At 62.3% G+C, this 12,299-nt stretch overlaps 1 protein-coding gene across 1 annotated transcript; it reads left to right on the top strand.

Annotated features, from left to right (window-relative positions):
- Window positions 1-985: 985 nt before the first annotated feature.
- Window positions 986-11,380, top strand: LOC137319593 (CD151 antigen-like; the record flags this gene model as incomplete). Its single annotated transcript, XM_067981691.1, has 5 exons — window positions 986-1,060; window positions 2,736-2,840; window positions 8,439-8,597; window positions 9,304-9,390; window positions 10,022-11,380. Coding segments are annotated over 5 exons (489 nt in total), but the record flags the coding sequence as incomplete, so codon positions are not given.
- Between the last annotated feature and the right edge of the window lie 919 nt (window positions 11,381-12,299).

Genomic DNA, 12,299 nt, shown 5'->3' with positions numbered 1-12,299 from the left:
TGAGATGTTTGGGGGTTTGCACTGTGTTGGTGAGATGTTTGGGGGTTTGCACTGTGTTGGTGAGATGTTTGGGTGTTTGCACTGTGTTGGTGAGATGTTTGGGGGTTTGCACTGTGTTGGTGAGATGTTTGGGTGTTTGCACTGTGTTGGTGAGATGTTTGGGTGTTTGCACTGTGTTGGTGAGATGTTTGGGGGTTTGCACTGTGTTGGTGAGATGTTTGGGGGGTTGCACTGTGTTGTTGAGATGTTTGGGTGTTTGCACTGTGTTGGTGAGATGTTTGGGTGTTTGCACTGTGTTGGTGAGATGTTTGGGGGTTTGCGCTGTGTTGGTGAGATGTTTGGGTGTTTGCACTGTGTTGGTGAGATGTTTGGGTGTTTGCACTGTGTTGGTGAGATGTTTGGGTGTTTGCACTGTGTTGGTGAGATGTTTGGGGGTTTGCGCTGTGTTGGTGAGATGTTTGGGGGTTTGCACTGTGTTGGTGAGATGTTTGGGTGTTTGCACTGTGTTGGTGAGATGTTTGGGGGTTTGCGCTGTGTTGGTGAGATGTTTGGGGGTTTGCACTGTGTTGGTGAGATGTTTGGGTGTTTGCACTGTGTTGGTGAGATGTTTGGGGGTTTGCACTCTGTTGGTGAGATGTTTGGGTGTTTGCACTGTGTTGGTGAGATGTTTGGGTGTTTGCACTGTGTTGGTGAGATGTTTGGGGGTTTGCGCTGTGTTGGTGAGATGTTTGGGGGTTTGCGCTGTGTTGGTGAGATGTTTGGGTGTTTGCACTGTGTTGGTGAGATGTTTGGGTGTTTGCACTGTGTTGGTGAGATGTTTGGGTGTTTGCACTGTGTTGGTGAGATGTTTGGGTGTTTGCACTGTGTTGGTGAGATGTTTGGGGGTTTGCGCTGTGTTGGTGAGATGTTTTTGGATTGTCTGAGCTGTGGGAGAGGTGCTCGAGTTGACTAGTTGTAATGAGGACTCTCTCTCTCTCCTTTGCAGTATTTTGCCTTGCTGTTGTTCATCTTCCTCCTCGAGATCCTGGCTGGAATCTTGGCCTATATTTACTACCAGCAGGTAAGCTGCCTCCCGAAACCCAGTCCCAGACACGAGTGCCCTGCAGAGCTGCGGTGCTGATAGTTTGATTCACTTTAACGGATGGCTGTCCTTTCTTGTTGGTGTAAGTGTGATGGGGCCTTGCCAGCCTGGGAAAGGATGGACTCGGTAAAGCTAATCCTGGCATCGTGCCCTTGGCCGTGAATTGTGTCAGTGCCTCGGGCCTGTTTAATGAGTAATTGAATGAGATTTGTGTACACTTGTTTCATTGAATGCCCCAAGCTGCTGGTTAATTGCAGTCCCACTGACTGTCAGCCCAGTCATTGCTCCGGGGAGCTGCCCAACTCACTCGAAACATCATTACTACTGTTCAAAAGCTGCTCCTGCAAGGCTGTCATTGATGTTTCTGGAAGGGACAATGTTGTTGCTCAGAGTTTGTTTGCAAGCCAGTAATTCCAGCCTTGTTGAACCACAGAAAGGGCGTTTGCTGAATGAGCTGCTGACACAGGCAGCCAGTCTGTGAGCTGCGGAGACAGTCGCTCAGTTACTTTTGGCTGTTCTACTCTCTTTCTCTGCCACAGAAATCTGAAAACCTGCCCATCCAACCACTCAAAGGCAACAAAAGCAATTGAGCGCTGCAGACCAACACTGCAGCATCTGTGCTCAGCACCGCCACCCAGTGACAGGCATGGGTATTACAGCTCTCTCCCACACCGCCACCCAGTGTCAGGCATGGGTATTACAGCTCTCTCCCACACCGCCACCCAGTGTCAGGCATGGGTATTACAGCTCTCTCCCACACCGCCACCCAGTGTCAGGCATGGGTATTACAGCTCTCTCCCACACCGCCACCCAGTGTCAGGCATGGGTATTACAGCTCTCTCCCACACTGCCCCCAGTGTCAGGCATGGGTATTACAGCTCTCTCCCACACTGCCCCCAGTGTCAGGCATGGGTATTGCAGCTCTCTCCCACACCGCCACCCAGTGTCAGGCATGGGTATTACAGCTCTCTCCCACACCGCCACCCAGTGTCAGGCATGGGTATTACAGCTCTCTCCCACACCGCCACCCAGTGTCAGGCATGGGTATTACAGCTCTCTCCCACACTGCCACCCAGTGTCAGGCATGGGTATTACAGCTCTCTCCCACACCGCCACCCACTGTCAGGCATGGGTATTACAGCTCTCTCCCACACTGCCCCCAGTGTCAGGCATGGGTATTACAGCTCTCTCCCACACTGCCCCCAGTGTCAGGCATGGGTATTACAGCTCTCTCCCACACCGCCACCCAGTGTCAGGCATGGGTATTACAGCTCTCTCCCACACCGCCACCCAGTGTCAGGCATGGGTATTACAGCTCTCTCCCACACCGCCACCCAGTGTCAGGCATGGGTATTACAGCTCTCTCCCACACCGCCACCCAGTGTCAGGCATGGGTATTACAGCTCTCTCCCACACTGCCCCCAGTGTCAGGCATGGGTACTACAGCTCTCTCCCACACCGCCACCCAGTGTCAGGCATGGGTATTACAGCTCTCTCCCACACCGCCACCCAGTGTCAGGCATGGGTATTACAGCTCTCCATCGGACTCTGCCTTGCCCGCCCCCCACTCCCCCCGCGGGCCCCTCGCTCTTGTTCCCCACCCCCGCCCCCCCCCGAGGTCCCCTCGCTCATTTTCTTTCTCTCTCTCTTCCAGCTGAGTGATGATCTGAAGACGAACCTGAGAGTGACAATGATCGAGAAGTACAGGGTGGCCGGAGAGGAGAGGATCACCAAGGCTGTCGATAAACTTCAGCAGGATGTGAGTGAACACTCAGCAAATAAAATGAGTGTGAAGACGAGGGGGGCCTCGCCCGGGGAGGAGTGAAGACGAGGGGTGGGATATCTCGTGGGGGGCGAACACGGTGGGGGGGATATCTCGTGGGGGGCGAACGCGGTGGGGGGATATCTCGTGGGGGGGGATATCTCGTGGGGGGGGATATCTCGTGGGGGGGGATATCTCGTGGGGGGGGATATCTCGTGGGGGGGGATATCTCGTGGGGGGGGATATCTCGTGGGGGGGATATCTCGTGTGGGGGGATATCTCGTGGGGGGCGAACACGGTGGGGGGGATATCTCGTGGGGGGGGATATCTCGTGGGGGGGATATCTCGTGGGGGGGGGATATCTCGTGGGGGGGGGATATCTCGTGGGGGGGGATATCTCGTCGGGGGGGATATCTCGTCGGGGGGGATATCTCGTCGGGGGGGATATCTCGTCGGGGGGGATATCTCGTGTGGGGGGATATCGCGTGGGGGGCGAACACGGTGGGGGGATATCTCGCGGGGGGCGAACACGGTGGGGGGGATATCTCGTGGGGGGGGATATCTCGTGGGGGGGGATATCTCGTGGGGGGGGATATCTCGTGGGGGGGATATCTCGTGGGGGGGGATATCTCGTGGGGGGGGATATCTCGTGGGGGGGGATATCTCGTGGGGGGGATATCTCGTGGGGGGGATATCTCGTGTGGGGGGATATCTCGTGGGGGGGATATCTCGTGTGGGGGGATGTCTCGTGGGGGGCGAACACGGTGGGGGGATATCTCGCGGAGGTCGAACACGGTGTGGGGGGATATCTCGCGGGGGGCGAACACGGTGGGGGGGATATCTCGCGGGGGGCGAACACGGTGGGGGGGATATCTCGCGGGGGTCGAACACGGTGGGGGGGATATCTCGTGGGGGGGGATATCTCGTGGGGGGGGTTATCTCGTGGGGGGGGATATCTCGCGGGGGGCGAACACGGTGGGGGGGATTTCTCGTGGGGGGGGGATATCTCGCGGGGGGCGAACACGGTGGGGGGGATATCTCGTGGGGGGGGGATATCTCGCGGAGGTCGAACACGGTGGGGGGGATATCTCGCGGGGGGCGAACACGGTGGGGGGATATCTCGCGGGGGGCGAACACGGTGGGGGGATATCTCGCGGGGGGCGAACACGGTGGGGGGGATATCTCGCGGGGGGCGAACACGGTGGGGGGATATCTCGCGGGGGGCGAACACGGTGGGGGGATATCTCGCGGAGGTCGAACACGGTGGGGGGGGATATCTCGCGGGGGGCGAACACGGTGGGGGGATATCTCGCGGGGGGCGAACACGGTGGGGGGGATATCTCGTGGGGGGCGAACACGGTGGGGGGATATCTCGCGGAGGTCGAACACGGTGGGGGGGGATATCTCGCGGGGGGCGAACACGGCGGGGGGATATCTCGCGGAGGTCGAACACGGTGGGGGGATATCTCGCGGGGGGCGAACACGGTGGGGGGGATATCTCGCGGGGGTCGAACACGGTGGGGGGGGATATCTCGTGGGGGGGGATATCTCGTGGGGGGGGATATCTCGCGGGGGGCGAACACGGTGGGGGGGATATCTCGTGGGGGGGGATATCTCGTGGGGGGGGGATATCTCGCGGGGGGCGAACACGGTGGGGGGGGATATCTCGCGGAGGTCGAACACGGTGGGGGGATATCTCGCGGGGGGCGAACACGGTGGGGGGATATCTCGTGGGGGGGGATATCTCGTGGGGGGGGATATCTCGCGGAGGTCGAACACGGTGGGGGGATATCTCGCGGGGGGCGAACACGGTGGGGGGGATATCTCGTGGGGGGGGATATCTCGCGGAGGTCGAACACGGTGGGGGGATATCTCGCGGGGGGCGAACACGGTGGGGGGATATCTCGTGGGGGGGGATATCTCGTGGGGGGCGAACACGGTGGGGGGTATATCTCGTGGGGGGGGATATCTCGTGGGGGGCGAACACGGTGGGGGGGATATCTCGTGGGGGGCGAACACGGTGGGGGGGATATCTCGCGGGGGGCGAACACGGTGGGGGGGATATCTCGCGGGGGGCGAACACGGTGGGGGGATATCTCGCGGAGGTCGAACACGGTGGGGGGATATCTCGCGGGGGGTGAACACGGTGGGGGGGATATCTCGCGGGGGGCGAACACGGTGGGGGGATATCTCGCGGGGGTCGAACACGGCGGGGGGATATCTCGCGGGGGGCGTTAACACGGCGGGGGGATATCTCGCGGGGGGCGAACACGGTGTGGGGGATAGCTCGTGGGGGGCGAACACGGTGGGGGGGATATCTCGTGGGGGGCGAACACGGTGGGGGGATATCTCGCGGAGGTCGAACACGGTGGGGGGGATATCTCGTGGGGGGGGATATCTCGTGGGGGGCGAACACGGTGGGGGGATATCTCGCGGGGGGCGAACACGGTGGGGGGGATATCTCGTGGGGGGGGATATCTCGTGGGGGGCGAACACGGTGGGGGGATATCTCGCGGGGGGCGAACACGGCGGGGGGATATCTCGCGGGGGGCCAACACGGCGGGGGGATATCTCGCGGGGGGCGTTAACACGGCGGGGGGATATCTCGCGGGGGGCGAACACGGTGGGGGGATATCTCGCGGAGGTCGAACACGGTGGGGGGATATCTCGCGGGGGGTGAACACGGTGGGGGGGATATCTCGCGGGGGGCGTACACGGTGGGGGGGATATCTCGCGGGGGGCGAACACGGTGGGGGGGATATCTCGCGGGGGGCGAACACGGTGGGGGGGATATCTCGCGGGGGGCGAACACGGTGGGGGGGATATCTCGCGGGGGGCATTAACACGGTGGGGGGGATATCTCGTGGGGGGCGAACACGGTGGGGGGGATATCTCGCGGAGGTCGAACACGGTGGAGGGATATCTCGCGGAGGTCGAACACGGCGGGGGGATATCTCGCGGAGGTCGAACACGGCGGGGGGATATCTCGCGGGGGGAGTTAACACGGTGGGGGGGATATCTCGCGGGGGGCGTTAACACGGTGGGGGGGATATCTCGCGGGGGGCGTTAACACGGTGGGGGGGATATCTCGCGGGGGGCGTTAACACGGTGGGGGGGATATCTCGCGGGGGGAGTTAACACGGTGGGGGGGATATCTCGCGGGGGGAGTTAACACGGTGGGGGGGATATCTCGCGGGGGGTGAACACGGTGGGGGGGATATCTCGCGGGGGGAGTTAACACGGTGGGGGGGGATATCTCGCGGGGGGAGTTAACACGGTGGGGGGGATATCTCGCGGGGGGAGTTAACACGGTGGGGGGGATATCTCGCGGGGGGAGTTAACACGGTGGGGGGGATATCTCGCGGGGGGCGTTAACACGGTGGGGGGGATATCTCGCGGGGGGCGAACACGGTGGGGGGGATATCTCGCGGGGGTCGAACACGGTGGGGGGGATATCTCGCGGGGGTCGAACACGGTGGGGGGGATATCTCGCGGGGGGTGAACACGGTGGGGGGGATATCTCGCGGGGGGCGTTAACACGGTGGGGGGGATATCTCGCGGGGGGCGAACACGGTGGGGGGATATCTCGCGGGGGGTGAACACGGCGGGGGGATATCTCGCGGGGGGTGAACACGGCGGGGGGATATCTCGCGGGGGGCGTTAACACGGTGGGGGGGATATCTCGCGGGGGGTGAACACGGTGGGGGGATATCTCGCGGGGGGCGTTAACACGGTGGGGGGGATATCTCGCGGGGGGTGAACACGGTGGGGGGATATCTCGCGGGGGGCGAACACGGTGGGGGGATATCTCGCGGGGCGTTAACACGGCGGGGGGATATCTCGCGGGGGGCGTTAACACGGTGGGGGGGATATCTCGCGGGGGGCGTTAACACGGTGGGGGGGATATCTCGCGGGGGGCGAACACGGTGGGGGGGATATCTCGCGGGGGGCGAACACGGTGGGGGGGATATCTCGCGGGGGGCGAACACGGTGGGGGGGATATCTCGCGGGGGGTGAACACGGCGGGGGGATATCTCGCGGGGGGTGAACACGGCGGGGGGATATCTCGCGGGGGGTGAACACGGCGGGGGGATATCTCGCGGGGGGCGTTAACACGGTGGGGGGGATATCTCGCGGGGGGTGAACACGGTGGGGGGATATCTCGCGGGGGGGCGTTAACACGGTGGGGGGGATATCTCGCGGGGGGTGAACACGGTGGGGGGATATCTCGCGGGGGGCGTTAACACGGTGGGGGGGATATCTCGCGGGGGGCGAACACGGTGGGGGGATATCTCGCGGGGCGTTAACACGGCGGGGGGATATCTCGCGGGGGGCGTTAACACGGTGGGGGGGATATCTCGCGGGGGGCGTTAACACGGTGGGGGGGATATCTCGCGGGGGGCGAACACGGTGGGGGGGATATCTCGCGGGGGGCGAACACGGTGGGGGGGATATCTCGCGGGGGGCGAACACGGTGGGGGGGATATCTCGCGGGGGGTGAACACGGCGGGGGGATATCTCGCGGGGGGTGAACACGGTGGGGGGATATCTCGCGGGGGGCGTTAACACGGTGGGGGGATATCTCGCGGGGGGTGAACACGGCGGGGGGATATCTCGCGGGGGGCGTTAACACGGTGGGGGGGATATCTCGCGGGGGGTGAACACGGCGGGGGGGATATCTCGCGGGGGGTGAACACGGCGGGGGGGATATCTCGCGGGGGGTGAACACGGTGGGGGGATATCTCGCGGGGGGTGAACACGGCGGGGGGGATATCTCGCGGGGGGTGAACACGGCGGGGGGGATATCTCGCGGGGGGTGAACACGGTGGGGGGATATCTCGCGGGGGGTGAACACGGTGGGGGGATATCTCGCGGGGGGTGAACACGGTGGGGGGATATCTCGCGGGGGGTGAACACGGTGGGGGGATATCTCGCGGGGGGCGTTAACACGGTGGGGGGGATATCTCGCGGGGGGTGAACACGGTGGGGGGATATCTCGCGGGGGGTGAACACGGTGGGGGGGATATCTCGCGGGGGGGTGAACACGGCGGGGGGATATCTCGCGGGGGGTGAACACGGCGGGGGGATATCTCGCGGGGGGTGAACACGGTGGGGGGATATCTCGCGGGGGCGTTAACACGGTGGGGGGGATATCTCGCGGGGGTGAACACGGTGGGGGGATATCTCGCGGGGGGTGAACACGGTGGGGGGGATATCTCGCGGGGGGTGAACACGGCGGGGGGATATCTCGCGGGGGGTGAACACGGCGGGGGGATATCTCGCGGGGGGCGTTAACACGGTGGGGGGGATATCTCGCGGGGGGTGAACACGGTGCGGGGGGGATATCTCGCGGGGGGTGAACACGGCGGGGGGATATCTCGCGGGGGTTGAACACGGCGGGGGGATATCTCGCGGGGGTTGAACACGGCGGGGGGATATCTCGCGGGGGGCGTTAACACGGTGGGGGGGATATCTCGCGGGGGGTGAACACGGTGCGGGCGGGATATCTCGCAGGGGGCGTTAACACGAGTGGGTCTGTACTGCTGACTCCTCACTAAACCCCCCACCCTCTCTGTCTGTCTCTTGTTTTCTCAGTTCCGTTGCTGTGGCAGCAACAACTCCATGGACTGGCGAGACAGCAAGTGGGTGAAGAGCTCTCAATCCGGAGGGCGAATTGTACCCGACAGTTGCTGTAAGACCAAGACCACTGGGTGTGGCAAGAGAGACCACCCATCCAACATCTACAAGGTGGAGGTGAGTGTCGAGCGAAACCCCCCTGACTCTGTCTGAGGGGGTAAGTATAAGATGAAACTCTTGTCTGTCAGGAGGGGGTTATGGGTTGTGTTGTCCTGTTTTCTTGTGTGTATCAACTGGGAAATAAGGAAGCCGTCTCCAGCCGTGTCCCTGGATCCCTGCCCTCCTGCCCTGCCCAGCCCTGTAATGTGTGTGAGGTGGATCATCCCCGGTTGTCCTCTCCCCTCTCCGCCCTGGGTGTGGAGGAGATCTGTTGCTGGTTTGTGCTGGAGTCCGTGCCCCTCTTGCTGGCCAGGACTGACGTGGCACCACTGACCCCCTGGAACTGCTGTCACTTTGATCCTGCTCCTTCAGCCCCACTATAAACCCTAGGGACCATCACTCATTCCTGTTCACGTTTCCAGTGAATGTAAAGAAGGGACTGACTGGGGAGAATGAGAGTGTCACTTTTCCTCTGCCTGTCCAGGGAGTATACTTACCGACTCCCTTGTTGTTTCCTGGTCGATCTTCCTTTACCCCCCTCCCTCACTGCCCCACACATTGCCAATGCTCTTTTGATGGCGATGAGCATGAAGTGGATGGGGAAGAGTCCCCCGTCTCTATGTTGTGTTTACAGCCTCTGTTACCTTCTATTGCCCTACGATGGTTTTGTAATCCAGTGTCACCGTGACTCTGTGCGGATCTGACGGAGCTGTTGATTTTACAGGGAGGCTGCATTACCAAGCTGGAAGGGTTCATCATGGCCCATCTGAAGATTATTGGGGCGGTGGGAATTGGAATCGCCTGTGTCCAGGTAGGAACACAATTCACGGACACGTGGATCTGGGCTGGGAATGTTCGTTGAGGGAGCTGAGTCACTGAACGCGCTCCCTATTGTGTATCTGAACCATAAACGACATTGTTGATCTCGGTGACAGTCCAAGTGTCTGATGCTCTTGGCCCTCACCCACCCCCTTAAACCACCAGTCCTCCTTCCAACCAGATATTTATGCAATTCCTATTTGAAGGAGTCCTTTGACTTCTTGCTTCTGTTGAGGGACATTTTAAGAAAGGCTCGGTCCTCCCAACATCTACGCGGTGCAGGTCAGTGTCGAGCGAAACCCCCCTGACTCTGTCTGAGGGGGTAAGTATAAGATGAAACTCCTGTCTGTCAGGAGGGGGTTGCCTGATCTGAGAGGGCCTGAGGGAGACATTCTGTGAATCATGGTCCGTTGGTACAACGGGCAAATCAAAATGGCTATTCTTTGTCCCAGGACAAGAGCAATAAAGGTGGCAGGCAGCAAGGAGTTTAAAGTTAGCCGGTACCACACCCTCGGTGCTGGCTGAACCCCCTGGCGCCAGTCTGGTGCCCTTTCCTGCCAGTGTGTGTGACATGCCAGTGACACAGACTGAACGCGACTGATCTGTTGTTCTTTTCCTTGCAGATTTTTGGGATGATCTTCACCTGCTGTCTGTACAGAAACCTGAAAGCAGACACTCCATATTAAAGTGAGGGATGGCACCGCCTTCCTCTCCACACTCACATCTCAACCTTCCATAAAACCGATTTCCACCAGCGTGTGTTCCAAGAACTGGTTCATCCTGGGCTCCTAACTCTGGGCCTCCCTTCCTTGCCCATCCGCTCCGACCCCGTCCCACCTCCTCTAAAATAACCCTCAGTATTAACACCGTACAATCAGGATCAGAGCCCATCAATGACGAGCCTGTAGCTGTGCTCGCTCCGGGTGTTTGATGCTCGCTCTGAGATCACCATGTGACTGCTAGAACTGAGACGCAGGCTGTCAGCCCCTGTGTAGCAGCCCCTGGTAAACACTCGGAGCTGGCTGTACGCTGAAACTGCCCAGGGCAATTCCTCCTTGAAGCCTCTTGGGGGGGGTGGGTGGGTGGGTGGGAGAGAGAGAGAGCGCGGAGCATCTGGGAATAAAGCTCGGGATTTCAGCAGCAGTTCCACCCCCCCAGGTGGTTTAAATGGACGACACTCTTCTCTTCTCTCGAACGCTGAGTTCCCGTGCGATCCATTTGACGGCCTCTCCTCAGGTACCTCCTGGTCTGAATTTCACTCACTTCACTGACCGATGGGGGGGGGGGGGCCTGCTCTCCTAACCCCCCCCCCCCCCCCCCCCCCGCCTCCCCCCTGCCATGTCCGGCATTAAACCCCCCCCCCCCCCCCAAAATCCATGGATGCCCAGCCTTTCAAGGCCCTTCCCTCCCTTTTTGGTACAAACCCTGAACAGGACGAGCACTGGGACCCTGCGGCCGCCCTGAGACACGGGAAAGGAGGACAATGAATCTGTCACTCAGGAGTCCTCGACTTCTCGCGGTGCCCGAGGGATCGTTTATCCATCACCACGTGCGGCACTGTGTTTTAAAGCAGCAACAATTCACACCCTCGGCCTGGAAACTGTGCCTCAGATGGAAGTGATGAGACGGCCCTGCTCTGGGAATCACTGCTGTCCTTTGATGACTTGGTTGGGAGTGAGAGGGGAGTGTGGTGGGAGAGATTGTAACCAAACAATTAACATTTAAACTAGTGACTGTAAACTCTGTTCATTCTGTGCCAGTTCTGCCGTGTGTTCTCCGTGGAGAGCTGTGCCTACCGATTGGTTTGTTTTGAAGGCAGAGTGGAGCAGAGTATCACCGGGCACCATGAGTGTCTCTGCTGCTCCCCCTCTAACGTTATATTATATCACCGTGTCTGTCACTGATCAGGGCGGGGACATCCCTCCGACTCCTACTCTGTATTTTTATATATACTGTAGACAATAAAAACTGATCTAACACCACACTGTGTCCCTGAGCTTCAGAAAACGCTGTGTGTGCGCTCACCGGAACACAGACTTTACACCGCGCCCACGGTGCCCTGACCTTCCCCCGCGCCGCGCCCACGGTGCCCTGACCTTCCCCCGCGCCGCGCCCGGGCCCCGACCTTCCCCCGCGCCGCGCCCGGGCCCCGACCCCCCCCCCGCGCCGCGCCCGGGCCCCGACCTTCCCCCGCGCCGCGCCCGGGCCCCGACCTTCCCCCCCCCGCGCCGCGCCCGGGCCCCGACCTTCCCCCCCCGCGCCGCGCCGCGCCCCGACCTTCCCCCGCGCCGCGCCCGGGCCCCGACCTTCCCCCCCCGCGCCGCGCCCGGGCCCCGACCTTCCCCCCCCGCGCCGCGCCCGGGCCCCGACCTTCCCCCCCCGCGCCGCGCCCGGGCCCCGACCTTCCCCCCCCGCGCCGCGCCCGGGCCCCGACCTTCCCCCCCCGCGCCGCGCCCGGGCCCCGACCTTCCCCCCCCGCGCCGCGCCCGGGCCCCGACCTTCCCCCCCGCGCCGCGCCGCGCCCCGACCTTCCCCCGCGCCGCGCCCGCGCCCCGACCTTCCCCCCCCCGCGCCGCGCCCGGGCCCTGACCTTCCCCCCCGCGCCGCGCCCGGGCCCCGACCTTCCCCCGCGCCGCGCCCGCGCCCCGACCTTCCCCCGCGCCGCGCCCGGGCCCCGACCTTCCCCCCCCGCGCCGCGCCCGGGCCCCGACCTTCCCCCCCCGCGCCGCGCCCGGGCCCCGACCTTCCCCCGCGCCGCGCCCGGGCCCCGACCTTCCCCCGGGCCCGCAGTGCCCTGTGCAGCCTGCCAGTTCCCAATCCAAATGGGCCTGAGAAGCAGGGCAGGCTTCCTGCATGGGAAGTGAGCAGGATCAGACGGGGAGGTGGTGTGTGTCGCACCGG

This window comes from Heptranchias perlo, unplaced genomic scaffold, assembly GCF_035084215.1.
Source record: "Heptranchias perlo isolate sHepPer1 unplaced genomic scaffold, sHepPer1.hap1 HAP1_SCAFFOLD_878, whole genome shotgun sequence".
Lineage (NCBI taxonomy): Eukaryota > Metazoa > Chordata > Chondrichthyes > Hexanchiformes > Hexanchidae > Heptranchias > Heptranchias perlo.
Note: the sequence above shows the minus strand (reverse complement) of the source record. Positions and strands in the feature narration are given on the sequence as shown.